This window comes from Bactrocera latifrons, unplaced genomic scaffold (genome assembly GCF_001853355.1).
Source record: "Bactrocera latifrons isolate USDA-ARS-PBARC rearing strain unplaced genomic scaffold, ASM185335v1 scaffold_122, whole genome shotgun sequence".
Classification (NCBI taxonomy): Eukaryota; Metazoa; Arthropoda; class Insecta; order Diptera; family Tephritidae; genus Bactrocera; species Bactrocera latifrons.
In genome coordinates, this window is record NW_017534653.1 from 838,816 (window position 1) to 855,001 (window position 16,186).

The following is a 16,186-nucleotide window of genomic DNA, read 5'->3' on the forward strand; positions in this document are numbered from 1 at the left end:
TCAACTTCATCGGCGCGCCGTTTTGAGTGATTGACGAGCGCGGCGTGCTGTTTGCTGTATCGTGAAAAAGTAATAATCAACAGAAATCGTTAACAAGTCGACATACATACCCTCACACGCATTTGTTGAGCTCACATGCGCTCACCATTAAAATCATATTAATCGCTTTGAGCAAAAGTTCCGTAAGAATTGAAAAAAACTTGGTCTTAAAGAAATTAACTATGGTAAAAAAGCTCTCATCCGGTGAACTGTTTATTTCAAAATGAGATTTCTTTTATCTCTTTCAAAGAAAGTATATAGTATTTATACAAATATTTAGCGTTGCGTAGATTTAAGTCGCGGTTTCAAACAATCGTTCATAGTATCGGAGGTGCGGTAATTTTTTCTTTAAATATACATGCCAAAGAAAGTTTCACACCTTTGAACCTGCTTCCGCATCTAACTGTAGAAGAAAGTACTACTTAGATTAGGTTGAACCTACTAAGATTAAAAGTCGGGTATAAATCAAGGTAAGGGGCTCAACTTTTTTCGATTGCTTCACTTTTGTAAAATTTAGTTTCAATAAACTAAGCCAAAATTTAAAATAAATAATTTAAATCTACTACTTTTCAAAACACCTACTAAGCAAAACCGGGAGAGTATATTTAGCTGAATTATAAAATGGCAGGGGTTAAGCATGCTAGGCTTTGAACTATTTATTATTTTTAGCTCTCGATAATAACAAACAAATAATGGCCCATTTCGAGGTTTCCTACTTTTTTAAAGAAAAAAAAAAATACAAAAACTTCCAATTTCTGAGGCCATTTTTCCATTTAATGCACAACGTTCCGGGTAACAAAAGTTCGCTTGATTCATTCTATAAATCGAATATAATAATTTCTTAACTATGCTTAGTACTACAAGTATAGTATTAAATATTGGCCAATATATTAAACGTACAAGCGTATTCATTTTTATTTCGAGTTCGATTTGAAAGTTTACCCCACTAAATTTTTGTATAACTGCACATATTTTATTTATTTTTTTTAAATTAAATTTTAAGGTTTTATATTTTATGAGACTTAAACTATTCACTCTCACACATTTTATGACAAAAAAGTAGTTTTCTTTTGTTCAAAATAATATTCAAATCTTCACTAAGCTGCGCGTGGGAAACCCTTAATTTATTGCAGCAATCATTAAGCTTTAGTGCTGAGTTAAGAAATGTATGTTGAGTAGATATCACACTTTAAACGGTAATTCTTGCTTATAACGTTTTTAAGTGCAGTTTATGTTCAAAAAACACATCTATGAAATTCATCTCAAGGGTAACAGCTACAGAGACATTAAAATTTAATAACTTTAAATGATAAAGCTTAGCGATCTAGAGGGAAATCTGCAAGATAGTTTTACAATTAAAAATTTCGAAACAAGAAGAAACGTTAAATTCGACATCCATACCGTTTTGCATTTCTAACCTCCAATACCATTCACAGCAGGTATATTTTACATAGTATAACAGATATTTATCTTGATTTTGATCCTTCTGTTTGAATGACTATATTGTAATATAATATGTAGTATAGTTCCAATCTAAACTAGATGTTCCGAGATTGTAGCATTGCCTTCGATAATAATATGCGCCAACTTACGTGATGATACCTTTTAAATAATAAAGCTTGTATGCAAACTATAGGCATATGTAGACGCACCTTCGGCGAACCCAGCCAAGAGGCTGATTGATATTATTCACCTTAACAAATTTGTAGTAAGCTTTCAATGCTTTGTTCATCTATGTGGGCCTGGATGCGTATTTTTAGGAGTAACACAAAGGAACAATCACTCTTCAAGTGAGATCAAGCGATCAGGATCAATCCTAACTTATATATTGGTATCGTTCCCACACATGAGCAGCTCCCTTGGGAGAAAAGGACAGGTGCAAAATTCCTGATCGATGTCTCAAACATTGAAGAACCAGTTCACGTATACAGTTTGAGCATTATTCCAAGAGCTACACCCAGCTCCTACACTAGCATTCAGTATAATTAAAATTTCAGAAATTTACACAGTCTTTTTTAATAAGGAATCTACTGAAAACGTTGTTGATCTATGATCAGTTGGTTTCAATAATGTGGTTGATCTTTTTCGAATTTACCTTATGGCTATAATTGTAACTTTCTAAGGAATTTATATATTCTTATGGATGTATGAATATTATAAATGCCCATACGAAGCCTAATTAGAGACCATTTCGATGGTGACACCATTTTTCTTGAATTACATATACATACATATGTATGAATACTTCTAATCCGAGATATTAATAAGTCGGACAGAAGACAAAATGTTACACCCATACATATGTATGTACCATATACCTGATGGTTTTATTAATCGTTAACATTTTGCACAGATATTCGTTTTTTGAAAATATTGCTGATATGTAAATAAATTTGAGCACGCATATATTTATATATGTGTGTGTATATAATTGTGCCGTTAACTCTCTGATGAAGCGACCAGCAAATAGCCATCAGCAGTTTTTAACGAAATTTAAATGACCGCAAAAAATTCCCTCATTTATATTGGTGTACGAAATGTGGGCGCGTGAATCACTGCCTTTCAAGGCAGTACAAGAATTGAATTCGAAAGCTCCCATTCACGCATGTGCCAATTTTGCAGGCGTTGTTTTTGTTTTTTTGTTATATGGCCTTTGATAGCTTTTTTAACTTTATCAATATTTTTTTTTTTTAATATTTGCCAAATTTATTTCTTATCATTTCAAATATTCATAAATATCAATAAATACAGATTAATGCGTGTCACGCTCTTTAACATAAATCAGCTCTATAGTTAATCATGTCATCAGCATAAGCATCACCAAAACCGGTTTTAACTTCCACTGCGTTATTTCTGGTATTTCCGCCTTTTCGTCTCTTCAGCTTCTTGCAATTTACTTATCTTACGACTTTTTGCATTTCTTCCAATTTTCTACATTTTCCAAACACTGGCTTAGTCATGACCAATTCTGGTTTTCGTTGATCTTCGTTCATTGTTTATTTTGTTTGTTGACTGATTTCATTAGCTTGCCCGTTATGCATACCTGTCTAGGCGACTGGTCATTCGGTGGTTGTTGAGAATGCTGGTAATTCATCTGCACAGTCTAAAGTCAAGGCGAAATTTCTTCACTTCGTAATTGAAGTTGGCATGAGTAAGTTGTTGTGTGCCTATGTGAGTCGAAATTTGAATTGAGCACAACACGTTTGGCTTTTAACAGCCTCTTGTTAATGGGCGTGTCGTGCTCAGATGGTAGCAAAAGCACGAACACGTCAATTGGCATTCCTGAACGTGCGAATTCGTATCACTTTCCAAATGATGGATGTAATTGACGCACAAAAAATAATGAAAAGTTGCGAACAATTCTTGTACCATTTTATAAGAATGCGCCCACATTTGCTTCATTTCCACAACAGTATACATTTACATATAGGGTAAAGTGCCGATTTTTAAGCGATGTTGTTGTTGTTGTAGTGGGTACCTAATCCCGTTAGGATGCTTTGAAATCGACGAAGAGGCTGAATGTGTCGATCCTCTTTTCACGGATTTTTTCCAAGATTTGGCGCGTAGTGAATATCTGGTCGGTTGTTGATTTTCCAGGTCTGAAGCCAATCAGTTTGCCGACGGTGGGCTTTAATCTTTCACGCAGTACGCTAGACCCTTAAAAGCGATGTTGAAGAGGCTTATCGCACGGTAATTTGCGATGACTGTGGGGTCTCACTTTTTGGGGATCGGGCAGAACGCACTTACATGCTTCTTATCAGTTCTTCGCGGCTGTATCTTCAATCCATTTGGCCCTTTCGCTTTGTTGTTCTTCACACGGGTAATTGCTGTCGAACATTTACATAACATAAGTACTTCTTCTACACGGGATAATATAAGTAGATCAACAACATAGAGTTTGTAAATAATATCTCTTGCACTTGAGTTACGGAAATTAAGCTTCTGTTGAACTTATTTTATATTTTTTTTATCTCGGCGTTTACTTCTTTAGTGACGGTACACTATTTTCCAGTCAACATAACCTTAAGTTATGAGAATTCAAAAAAGTGCAGGACATGGAGAATGAAAAAACTTCTAGATCGAAGCTTATGCAAACCATTTACCGTTCATAGCTGATGGGCGCTGATATCGAGCACAGCTGTTAATCCGTGACACGATTCGTTTTTCAATATATATATATTTTTTAATTTCATTATTATTGAATATTATTAGCTAACCTAAAGTGGTATGATTGAACGATGACTTCTAGTGAGGCTTATATAACGATTATACCGAACTTCGCCTATAGATTCGATCTTAAATTGTATATCTGAAAATACGTTATCTCAATGAAACTAAGTAGCTTCAAGTGTTCTGGTAATAAAACGAACTGATTTCCGTCGGTTTTGGTTTGTTATAGTCTCAAAATATTTCACATGCAAGTATAAACATATAGACATATTCTATACGTCTCTTTAAAGCGTGGAAAATTGTATAATGTGGCAACATGGAAACGTGTCCTTGCGTTGCTAAGGTAAACAAATGCGGATCAAAACAAAGAGTGAATAATTGCATGGTCAAAAGAAATCAAAGAAGTTGCCAACAGCGGGGCATTAGGTCATTACGAAAATACTTTCAAGTTGATAACATTTGATTATTTCTACAGCTTAGAAAGCATGTCCGTCAACGCCAAATGGCTACAAGTCATCGTAGACGAAGACGAGCCACGACCACGACTAAACACCGTCACCAGCTGCATGACATTGTGCGACATTAAATGCGACAATTACGTACGACTGATAGCAGCAGACATCGCATTGGAGGATGAGCCCACGGCGACCTTGAAAATATTTCGAGGCACTGCGTTGCATACGGAGTTGAAGCTCAACGGTATACCAGCTGCTATACAAAGCTTTTACAGTGACGAGTCGGAGCCAAAAACTCCAAGTAGGTTGATTTAATTCACTTGCACAGTTTGAAACAAACAAAGTAAATTATATCTATGTATATGTGTACACGAAGTTATTGCTGTGGCCATCGCGGAGTCGGTGCTGTTCTTTCGAAATATGAAACCGTATTTCAAGTACACAGTGCCCGGCTTAGAGGCCGAGGAGTTAGAAAGGGATTTGTGGCTCAAATTACCTACAGTTCGCGTAGATCAGCAGCCAGCCTTAGTCGAAAGCTTGAGGTCCATTGAGCGCCCAAAGATATCAAGGAAGTCCCAAAGACTAATACAGTTGCCACAAGAAGAACAAAATGTAGAGCTGAGTTAATATTTTCAGAACACCAAATTCTCACATTTATACATATTTTTCAGGAATTCATTTTGAAATATGCAGATGCTACGGTAATGCGTCACCCGAATATTGTCGCACTCGGTTGCTTGGAACGCATTTCCAGCGATGCGAATCCACCCTCACATTTGGTTATTGCCACCGATAACGGTGATATATTGGTCTTGGAACCACAAAGTTTTGGCTTAATTTATCAAGCAAAAACCTGTGACTACGATACCGTGCCTTCTATGATTGCTGTGCATGGCACATACGAGACCGATTTCCGCATTGTAATCGCCACACGTTACGGCGGTGTATATCTACTGCGTAAATCGGTTAAAGAGGGCCAGGAAATATTTAAAATATCTCATCCATTTACCGGTTTAATGTTGTTGCCAGTGGATCAAACGATAACGGTGTGTGCCATGGATCGTCGTCTTGTTTGTTATTCGAAGAAGGGCAAACAATTGTATGTTAATAAACTTCCCGCTCTGCCGATGTGTATGATTCCGATTACACTGCCTCATCTAGGACTCACACTTTGTTGTGTGGCATTGGAAGGTGGTCTAGTGCAATTGTACTTGCAACGTTATTTGGTCAATGAGTTCCACATGGTGTCAACAATTGGCGCGATGTGCTTCGGGCGCACCGGCCACGAAGATTACGTTCTGAATATGGTTAGTGTTGAAGGTGAGATATTCGTGAAAATTCTAAAGAGGACAGCTGCATTTGATCCCAGTGAGCTGCTTGCACTTAAGGGAAATGTCGAGAGTAAAGCGATGGTTGAAACGATTTTGGAGAAGTCTAAGAAAAGCTCGATATTTGTGGAACAAGCGGCGAGGGAAAAACAAAATGCCAAGAGTAAGTGATTACCGAGTTTTTAAGTGTTTATATTTTGAAGGGAAAATCTACGGAACCATGTGCCATCACAGTCGAGCCATTTAAAAATGATTAGAAAATAATATAGAAACAATGGAGAGTTAAAACGACGAATGTCGTGTAAATAAAACCAGCAACACTTCTGCAAGCGAGGAATATTGGAAAGTAGAACATTAAGTCTAAATGTCAGAGTTTTGGATTAAGATCATTAGTTACTAAAAGTAGTTTCCATTTTTTGAAGAATATAATTATTACCTTCACCATCTATTTCATCACAATTTACTATTTTCGTTTTTCGTTAACAGCCACTTATGGCGCATTTCAAGCCGAGCTATGGCGCTTACGTTATGTGGCCGCCCGTGCTACTGTCGACGCAATCAACTCATCGGAGAGCACAATTTCTGGTGACATAACTCATGCACCTGTCAAGCTCTCTGCGGAAGTATGTGGTAACGGACCAGAGTTTCGACTTTACCTAACTATACAGAATATGTCGAGCTACAAAATGGCATCGAACTTAACTGTGCTGCTCCACGCCGATCGTCGTCATTACACCTTAAATAAATCTATGGCCAAGGTGAGAACTGCAGAATTTCTTAAAATTCAAATATTTCATTATTTTGTCTTGTTTACAGCTACCCAGCATATTGCCTGGCGTGCCGCTGAAAATCGACTTTGAGATCGTAGCGGTATTGGATCCAAATCTTAAGTTACCACCACATACACTGACGATAGAAAATTCTCAAATACGCGTTATGCTGCTGAAAGCGCGTCAAACGAAACCGCTGATCGCCGCTGTGATCGCCATGCCGCAATCGGAAGCGAATGTTTGAATTTCATGTGCTGATAATGTGTTAGTCGGATAACTCTTGTGCCCAAAAGTATGTTTTAAAAGACGATATATTCGAATAAAGTGTTATGATTGAATAAATAAATATAATATATGTTTCTTAATTAAATAATACATATAGGATTATGGACAAAATAATAGGGTCACTTTCAGAAAGTATAAATTTAATTCAATTCTTTGATACCCTTCGAAGGAAACAATTGAATGCTTTTAAATGATTATTTAAGAAAAACTTGCACAATAATTTTCTTCAAAATATTACCAATCTGAAACTATAATATTTGTTCAACTTTCTGGCAATGTGTGAATTTCATCCTAAAAGAACTGCGTCAGCTTGGCGGCCAATAATGATTGAATACATTTTTTGATACTTTGAGGTGAAGCTACTATTCTCTAAATAGTTTTTCACCGGTCTTGCAACAGGAGGTGGAGATTTGTCATAATGAAGACATATTTCCTCATGCCTAATAGACACAGACTCCGAGTGTTTTTCGGCAATCAAATTTGATTAGTTCTTGTCAGTGTCGTTCCTCGTAAATGGTTTCTCTGTGTTTTAGTATGTCATAATACAGCTCACCCTTCTTGTCCGTCCAAATACTGAACCTTACCTTGGCGTCATTCATATTCGCCTTTGCGATTGATTTTACTGATTGTTCAGGTATCACATTTCATTTTTTGCGTTTAGAAATGTCGTAATGGATCAATTTTTCATCACCCAATCCGATGCCAAAACTACTTTTTTGTAGTATTCAAGCAGCATTCCCGGCATGCAAAATCGTCCTTCAACATCTCTTGGTCAATGGTTATGATGTTGGTTATGACACCCAATATTTTTGATTTTGAATATATTCGGATGCTTTTAACTTTTTAAAATGGCTGCTTTAGTGACTCCCAATGATTGTGTGACTGCTTCTTATATTTGGCAACAGTCTTCATCGAGTAATCTTCCACTTTCCCGACATCAAATTTTTTTTGCATCACAAGATTTTCTTTCTGTGACTGATGCCCAGAGCATACTACTTGCAAAATGATGGAAAGAATCTTCTCCATCTGGCTGATTGACAGAGAAAGCATTACACCTGGAGAGGGTGAACCCGGCTCCCCAATTGATGACAATGGAACAGACGTTCCATTGCTCGACCATGAAGAAATTTGAGTAGCAATTATCCGTCTAAAGAACAACAAAGCGGGGGGGACCGATGGATTTCCCACTGAGCTATTCAATACGGCGGCTAAAAACTGATAAGGAGCATGTGTCAGCTTCTTTGTAGAATATGGTCGGAAAACATGCCCAACGATTGCAATTTAAGTGTGCTCTGCTCAATCCTCAAAGAAAGATATGCCACAATCAGCGCCAACTAACGTGGGATAAGCCTCCTCAACTATGCGTATAAGGTTCTATCGAGCATATTGAATGAAAGATTAAAGTGCACCGCCAACAAACTAATTGGACCTTATCGCTAAATCGTGGAAAAGACCCATGAAACGAAGATCGACACACACCAACTCTTCGTCGATTTCAAAGCTGCTTTTGACAGCTCGAAAACTAATACGGTAATCTGACGTTGAGCAATATCAAAAGCTCGGTCATAACATCTCTGAGCCAGTCGACATGTGGTTTCAGAAAAGGCAACTCCATATCGACTTTTTCAATCTGTTGCTGGAGAAAATAATTCGAGCTGTAAAGCTGAATAGAACAGGTAGAACCTTCTAAAAGAGTCGGCCATAACAATCGCGACGTTAGTTCTACTTTCTCCAGATTGGACAAAGAAGCGAAGCATATGGGTCTAGAGTGAACAAAGGCAAGGCGAAATATATATTTCCTGTCAACAAACAAACAAAACTGTTGACAGTCATAACTTCGAAGTGGTAAAGAATTCCGTCTATCCTGCCAAACACCATCAACACCAACAACAATGTCAGCCACAGAATACAATGCAGAATAGCTCTTGCCAACAGGTGCTACTTCGGATTGATTAGGCAATTGAAAAGTAAAGTCCTCCCTCGACGAACAAAGACTAAATTCTACAAGTCACTTATCATTTCCGTCCTGCTATATGGTGCAGAGACATGGACTATGACAACAGCAACGGCGAATACCGATGGAACGATGATGAGCTGTATGATCAGCTGCGCTGGGCAAGTCACGTCGTCCGAAACACCCCAGCTCTGAGAGTATTCGATGCAGTACCTGCCGGCGGAAACAGAGGAGGAGGAAGATCTCCACTCCATTGGAGAGTCAGGTAGAATAGCACCTGGCTACACTTGAAATCCCCAATTGGCGCCAAGCAGCAAAAAGGAAGAGCAACTAGCGCGCTGTTGTGAACTCGGCTATAATCTCGTAAGGGGCGGAAATAATAAATTATGGGTTACCTCAAATTTAATGAATATCTCACTAAACTCTCTGTTATGGCGTTACTCTGAACGGGGTTTTTGTGCTCCTCCAATTTTTCCTCATTTCACAGACGAAAACACTTAAGAAGTCCAAATCTCGCTTGCAACAACCGATGATTTATTATATTAAAAAGATAACATGGGTGATAATTGAAGTCACAAAGCCAGAAAAAGCAAATCCAAAAGCGTATTAGTATTTATATTATATATATGTACGTAATTCAAACAACCTGGCAGATAAAGCAATCACGCAATAAATATACTGCATTGATTAGGAAAAAATTCTGATTATTCGCACAATATTTGCAATAGTATTTTTGTAAAAACATTTGTTATACATATAAGTATGAGCCAAGTAGAGCATTCACCTCACTACTTAACTGTCTTAAGCAAAGAAAACATTAATTTGTAACAACATGGTCACGGTATATTTACTTCATTTCATTTAATTTTCAATATTTCAGAAGTTCAGAGTTGGTGAAATGGCTGAGATATTTTTATTTTTATCTTGCAGTTTGAGGAAATCATTGAGAAAGCCCGCAACTTCACCAAGAAACCCACACAGGAAGAGTTCTTGGAATTTTACGGCTATTATAAGCAGGCTACAGTTGGTGATTGCAATACCGACGAGCCAGAGGATCCAGTCCGTAAAGCCTTGTGGAACTCTTGAAAGGAGAAGGCCGGTTTGTCCGTCGAAGATGCGAAAGCTCACTATATAGAAGTATACAAGAAATACGCACCCAAATATGAATAAATTTATTTTTTAATTAAAAGCTAACCGCTTTCTTTATTTATTTTTAACCTTTAATAACCTTGTTAATAAAAAATAGTATTGTGGCATAAGAATACGATATGCCCAAAGCAGTTGACGAAAGATATAATTAACTCAATCAAAATATAAAAAAGCGTTCATGGTTAACATATAGGATATGGAATTATCCCAGTAATAACAACTAACGTATGGCTAATTTCGGAATTAGCCGAATATTTTCTATTTTCGCAATTTTAAAGGAAAAATTACAGGGATTGTAGTATACAAGGTGTAGATGAAACTTTATTTTAAAGAAAGTTGCATAAAAAACAGCGTTCATTATTCCTGGAAATTAAAATATTTGCTCCTTTCTTCATGTTCCAGATATTTATATTTAATTTGTTGGCTAAGTTTAATATATTTGATATATGATATTAGAAATAACAAGTGTAGACCGTGGTCTTTTCGTTCCTATTCGGCGCTATATTGGTGAAGCTAGAAGGGAAATAGTGGCCGAACGTTTAGCAGATATATTAGCACTTGGGCAGAAAGTGTAAACTGATGCGCGATTTCTCGGTTTCTCATTTTTACGATATTTCTTAATTGGCGGGAAGGATAGAAAAAGAACTAAACGTCGTATGAAATCTTCTATTTAAACTAAAAAACTAATTAAAGTCAAGTTTGAACATATTTTTAAACAACATAAAGTACAAATTTTTTGGTCAAAAACCACTTTATTTCAATTTTTAAAAAATTTGTAGAATTTCAATGTGGAATTTAACTAGAAGATAAATTATTAAAAAATATGAATCTTTTTGAATTTATTATCATCAAGCAGCGTATATTAAATAAGAGATCTGACATAAAACTTTTTCAAGCGCGACTTGAGTCCAATATTAATCTCAACATGGAGATTAACTCAACAAGAGATTTAGATGATGCTGTGGAAATATTTGCCAACAAAATACACGAAGCCGCCTTTTTAGCGTCAACGAACAGTTGTAAAAAACCTTGTCGAACACAAAGAAATAGGCAACCATATTCTGATGAAGTCTCTGAATTGGTTAAATACAAGAGGCGACTTCGAAGGATTTGGCACAACAGCAGGAATCCAAATGACAAAACAGCCCTTAACAAAGCAATCAAGGAGCTTAAAACTAAGTTGGCTGAACTTAAAGAAGAATCGATAGGAGAATACCTCAAAAATGTTGATCCAAACAAGGACGGGGACTATAGTATATGGAAGGCCACCAAATACCTAAAACGGCCCACCGTAAGACACGTTCCGGTAAAAGATGCCAACACAAACAAAGCTCATGCTTTTGCCAACCATCTTAAAGCTTCATTTGAGCCATTTAACTTCAACAGTACCAGCCAACGCCGGGACGTTGAAGAATACATCGATAGTCCATGCCCAATGGATAAACCTCTAACAAGCGTAAGACTCTCAGAAGTTCAGTCAGAAATTTCGCGGATAAAAAATTCAAAGTCTCCGGGTCACGACAATATCGACGCATGGACAATCAAAAATCTTCCCAAGAAATGCCTGTTATTTTTAGTGTTGCTTTTTAACTGTAGCTTCAGGCTGAGTCATTTCCCTACGCAGGGAAATGTGCTGAAATAACTATGATACCAAAGCCAAACAAGCCGGAAAATGAGTTATCTTCAAATAGACCAAAAAGCCTGCTGACAATATTCTCGAAAATACTCGAAAGAATATTTCTTCGAAGATTACTGCCAGAGCTGTAAAGGCAATCGATCATCCCAGATCATCAATTTGGATTCAGACAAATGCAAGGTACACCGGAACAATGCCATCGTATTGTGAAATCTATACTTTGTAGCCTGGAAGAGAAGAAGTATTGTTGTGCGATTTTCCTAGACATTCAGCAGGCATTTGACAGAGTGTGGCACTCAGGCCTACTGTACAAAATTAAAAAGATACTWCCTACCCCGCTCTATCTCTTCCTCAGATCCTATCTGAGTTTCAGGCATTTCTACGTTAAAATTCAAGATGAAATCTCGGACATACACGAGATAAAAGCTGGAKTCCCCCAAGGTAGTGTTCTGGGACCAACGCTCTACACAGTTTTTACCRCAGACATGCCAATACTAGAAGACGATAAATTAATAGTTGCCACCTACGCAGACGACACTGCTATACTTTCATCCTCCTACTCGGCTAGTGAAGCTGCTGAAACCGCACAAGCACAGCTAGATCAATTGCAATCCTGGCTTAGAAACTGGAGCATCTCTGTAAACGAATCAAAATCTGCTCAAATCACCTTCACATTGAGAAAAGAAGAGTGCCCCAGCGTAAATCTTAATAGAGTCATAATTCCTACATCCAATAGTGTAAGATACCTCGGATTACATTTAGATAAAAGACTTACTTGGCGTGAACATATCAGAGCCAAGAGAACACAGCTCAAAATTAAAACAAGAAAAATCTATTGGTTGCTTGGCCCCAAGTCTAAACTTAGTCTGTGTTAAAGCCTGTGTGGTCTTATGGCATTCAAATTTGGGGTACTGCAAATAAATCCAATATAAATATTATTCAAAGATACCAGTCAAAAACTCTTTGACTGATTGCTAACGCTCCGTAATATATCAAAAATATCCATCTCCATAAGGATCTGAACACATCTACGGTGATTGACGAAATAAAAAGATACAGCTCTAAATACATCACAAGACTAAATTTCCATCCCAACACACACGCCATAAACTTATTAGACAACAGTGAAGACACACGAAAGACTGCATCCTCTAGACCTGCCCTTTAGATCGTAAGATGCAAAAATAATCATACGATACATTACTGATCACCCTTACTTTAAACCAAATTGCACTTAATGCATCAATGTGAATTATATCGTTCAATTGCATTTACTTATTGTTTTACGACAGATTGTAAATAAAGATATGCAATATAAAAAAAAAAAAAAAAATTATTTTCGAGTTAAATTGCGACCCGCATCCTGCCTGTCGTCCGACAAATGCACATGCAAGATTCTGTAGAGCAATTGCTTCTCAAAGGCTGAATATAAAAGATTTCGTATTCAAAAAAAATTATTTCGTTCCCTTCCAAAAAAGTCCTCGAAAAAATCGATTTTTGGGGCCTAATTGATTGATTAAATTCGTCGAAGATTTACTCATCAAGAGTACATAGATGAACTTAATTAACTTTTGACCTAATCCCTGTTAGTATGTTAAGAATTAGATAATTTGTTATCGAGGTCATCCAATAGCTCGTGCTGTTTTTACGTGTTGGTCTATAGGGAGAAAGGTGTCAGATGTTGGTCATGCGGGGACTCATTGTACGGTAGACATATGTTTCATATGTCAAGGACAGAATAAAGCTGAGCAAGGTTGACTCCAAGTACGCCATTCACTGTTAGGGAATCGGTGAAGGTGTTAATGACTCCACTGTCAGACGGTCAGTGCATGAATTAATTATTCTGATCGGATCTAGTTTAAGGTTATAGGATCAAAGAACAGTGTTTATCGACAATATGGTGAATTCAATCGAGGTCATGGATTAACCCAAGACGTATACTAACTATACCACTAAACAACTCATAACAGTAAAATTTGAGAAATGCAAAACCATCCATTTTCTAGCTGTCTTTCAGGAAATCAGAAAACCCAACCGCCGAAGACGGATCACTCTCCACCACGATAATGCGAGCTCTTAAAAATCGATTGAAGCAATTTCACTTTTCAGCACTCAAACTTTGAATTTAATGAGTCATCCCTCGTATAGTCTTGACTTGGAAGTTAGAAATAATTATATTATATACTAGGACGGAAGTATAATGACCTTTAAGTTTCATTAACCCTTTTTTTTTTAAAGAAGATTCTTTCATATAAGATAACATATATTAAGAATATGGGCTCTGCGGAATATAATGATCTAATTTTATCCATTCTTTGGGTGCACGACACATGATTACCAGAAAATGTCTTTATATATGTTTCAGTGATATATCTCACATACAGTCCGCTAATTTTGGTAAAAAAAAAGCGTAACACACATTCGATATATAGGAGGATTGATAAGTTATTGTCCGAATTTGTCTATTTTTATATGTGTGAGTTATGCGCTCAAACTCTTTGTGCAGAGCACAATATCTTTATTAGTGCTTAATTTATTTCCTGTGGGGTGAAAGAATTAGATGGACTTCAAAAGTGTATTTTATGTGTGATGTACCGAATTCGATTAAAACTGGTCCAGGATTTCCTGAGTTATAGGATTTCAGCCAAAGGCAGGAAGTGCTCAATTTTTACACTAACTCCTTTGAAGTCACTTCGTACCATCTTACTGTTGACATTTTATGCTTCTTTATTTAGTGAGTACTAAACTACACACATTGTAGTTTTCAATACAACCTTTACATAGGGAGTGGGCGTGGTTACTACTAATTTCACCCATGATTATCACCGTCTTTGAAGGTACCGAAATTGTTCCTAATGAGCAATTAAGGAAGAAGTACTTCTACTACTTTTAAACATTTTTCAAACTAAAGATGCTGCCCTCTACTGTTCCAGTACCAAATAACTTTATAGGTTTTGCAACACCAACCTTTCGTTTATGCCAAAGATACTGGTACGATATCTCAATGTTTGCTCATGTTATCACTTGCACAGACAGTCGATTATTCAGCTTTTTTGAACTTGGCACAGTCTCTCAAAATTAGTATATAGAAAAAATCGGCCCGCTCTAATCTATGGCATATAGTAGGTATAAAATAATTGTTTCTGGTAATCCAATGAAGATTAAAACTCCTTCTATGTTTAAACTTCTATAAAATGTATTTGTGTACATATATTTCAAGTTTATAAATTACATGTAATGTATTAATGTAAAAACTATTAAATTCGTTCATGTCTGAAACTAGAAATATTAGATTATTGTACTATAAAAAACTATAACCTGCGGAAGTGAGTTAGCGTGATTGATAAGCGAACACCGACAAAATTTCTAGCTATTTTGCCCAGCTGCATGAATAAACTCTATCGATTAATCAAATCTAAATTCTTATCAGCGATTGATAAGCCAATTTTTAACAATATGGAATTGACCTACGGAAATTTATTGTACCGGCGGGAAATGCATAGTTCTTGCACCATTAATCTTGCAACACTAATCTGAATTATGATATTCAATAAAGTATAAAAATAGCAAGTAGGGAAACAGTGAGGTCGGGTGCAAACCAACAATAAGTATTCGCGCAATTTGTAGGAACTGATACTCTGTAAAACCTTACTTTATATAAATTCAATATATGCATTACTGGACGATTACTTTTGATTTTTTTTGGCTATCTCTCAATTAGACACTGACTTTCCAGCACACAATTACTAATCATACAATCATGGCCAGTTTAAGGATCCCCTTATACTCTTCAAAACATTTCTGTCACTCGGTTTAATTATTACTTTATACACAAATTGTTGTATTTCAATCATTTAAGTCTTGCAATAGACCCGCGAAAGAATATCGACCTCTTAGCCGATTTTAAAGCCGACTTCAACAGCACGAAAAGGAATTGCATCTACTATGTCCGAACTTGGTTTCCGCACAAAGCTAATAGGGCTGTCTAAGCTGACGTTGAGTAGCACCAAAAGCTCCGTCAGTCCATTCGAGATTTCAGGCAAGGAGAAAATAATACACACTATTATAAATAAAAAAGGTACAATCTTTTAAAGAGTGTACAGCTGCCGGCGTACAAACAAACACTCGTTGCATTCACGACTTGGGCCCCACGTCACTGTTGACAGTCTTAACTTCGAAGTCGTAGATAATTTCGTTTATCTTGGAACCAGCCAACAACTCCAACAACTATATGCGCCTTGAAATCGAACACAAAATCCCTATTGCCAACAGATACTACTTTTAACTCAGTAAACAATTAAAAAGTAAAGACCTCTCTCGACGAACAAAGACCAAATTCTGCAAGTTCCTCATCATTCATGGCCGATAGCAATATCTGATGAGTTGGCCGTAGAGTATTC

At 36.7% G+C, this 16,186-nt stretch overlaps 2 protein-coding genes across 2 annotated transcripts; both read left to right on the plus strand.

Moving 5' to 3' along the window:
• Positions 1 to 4,629: 4,629 nt before the first annotated feature.
• LOC108978460 (Bardet-Biedl syndrome 1 protein) lies at positions 4,630 to 7,062 on the plus strand. The gene is made up of 5 exons (XM_018948763.1): positions 4,630 to 4,965; positions 5,041 to 5,276; positions 5,336 to 6,155; positions 6,479 to 6,750; positions 6,809 to 7,062. Exons 1-5 carry the CDS (start codon positions 4,695 to 4,697, stop codon positions 7,004 to 7,006), a joined length of 1,797 nt encoding a protein of 598 aa, XP_018804308.1. The 5' UTR covers positions 4,630 to 4,694; the 3' UTR covers positions 7,007 to 7,062.
• Positions 7,063 to 9,761: 2,699 nt separating this feature from the next.
• Positions 9,762 to 10,211, plus strand: LOC108978462 (acyl-CoA-binding protein). Its single transcript, XM_018948766.1, has 2 exons — positions 9,762 to 9,842; positions 9,932 to 10,211. Exons 1-2 carry the CDS (start codon positions 9,834 to 9,836, stop codon positions 10,085 to 10,087), a joined length of 165 nt encoding a protein of 54 aa, XP_018804311.1. The 5' UTR covers positions 9,762 to 9,833; the 3' UTR covers positions 10,088 to 10,211.
• Positions 10,212 to 16,186: the final 5,975 nt, after the last annotated feature.

Excerpts from the sequence above, each read along its gene's own strand:
- LOC108978460 (XM_018948763.1), top strand. The coding sequence starts at position 4,695 with ATGTCCGTCAACGCCAAATGGCTACAAGTCATCGTAGACGAAGACGAG. Across the intron at positions 5,277-5,335 it reads TGCCACAAGAAGAACAAAAT|GAATTCATTTTGAAATATGC; the intron begins GTAGAGCTGAGT and ends CATATTTTTCAG. Across the intron at positions 6,751-6,808 it reads TAAATAAATCTATGGCCAAG|CTACCCAGCATATTGCCTGG; the intron begins GTGAGAACTGCA and ends TCTTGTTTACAG.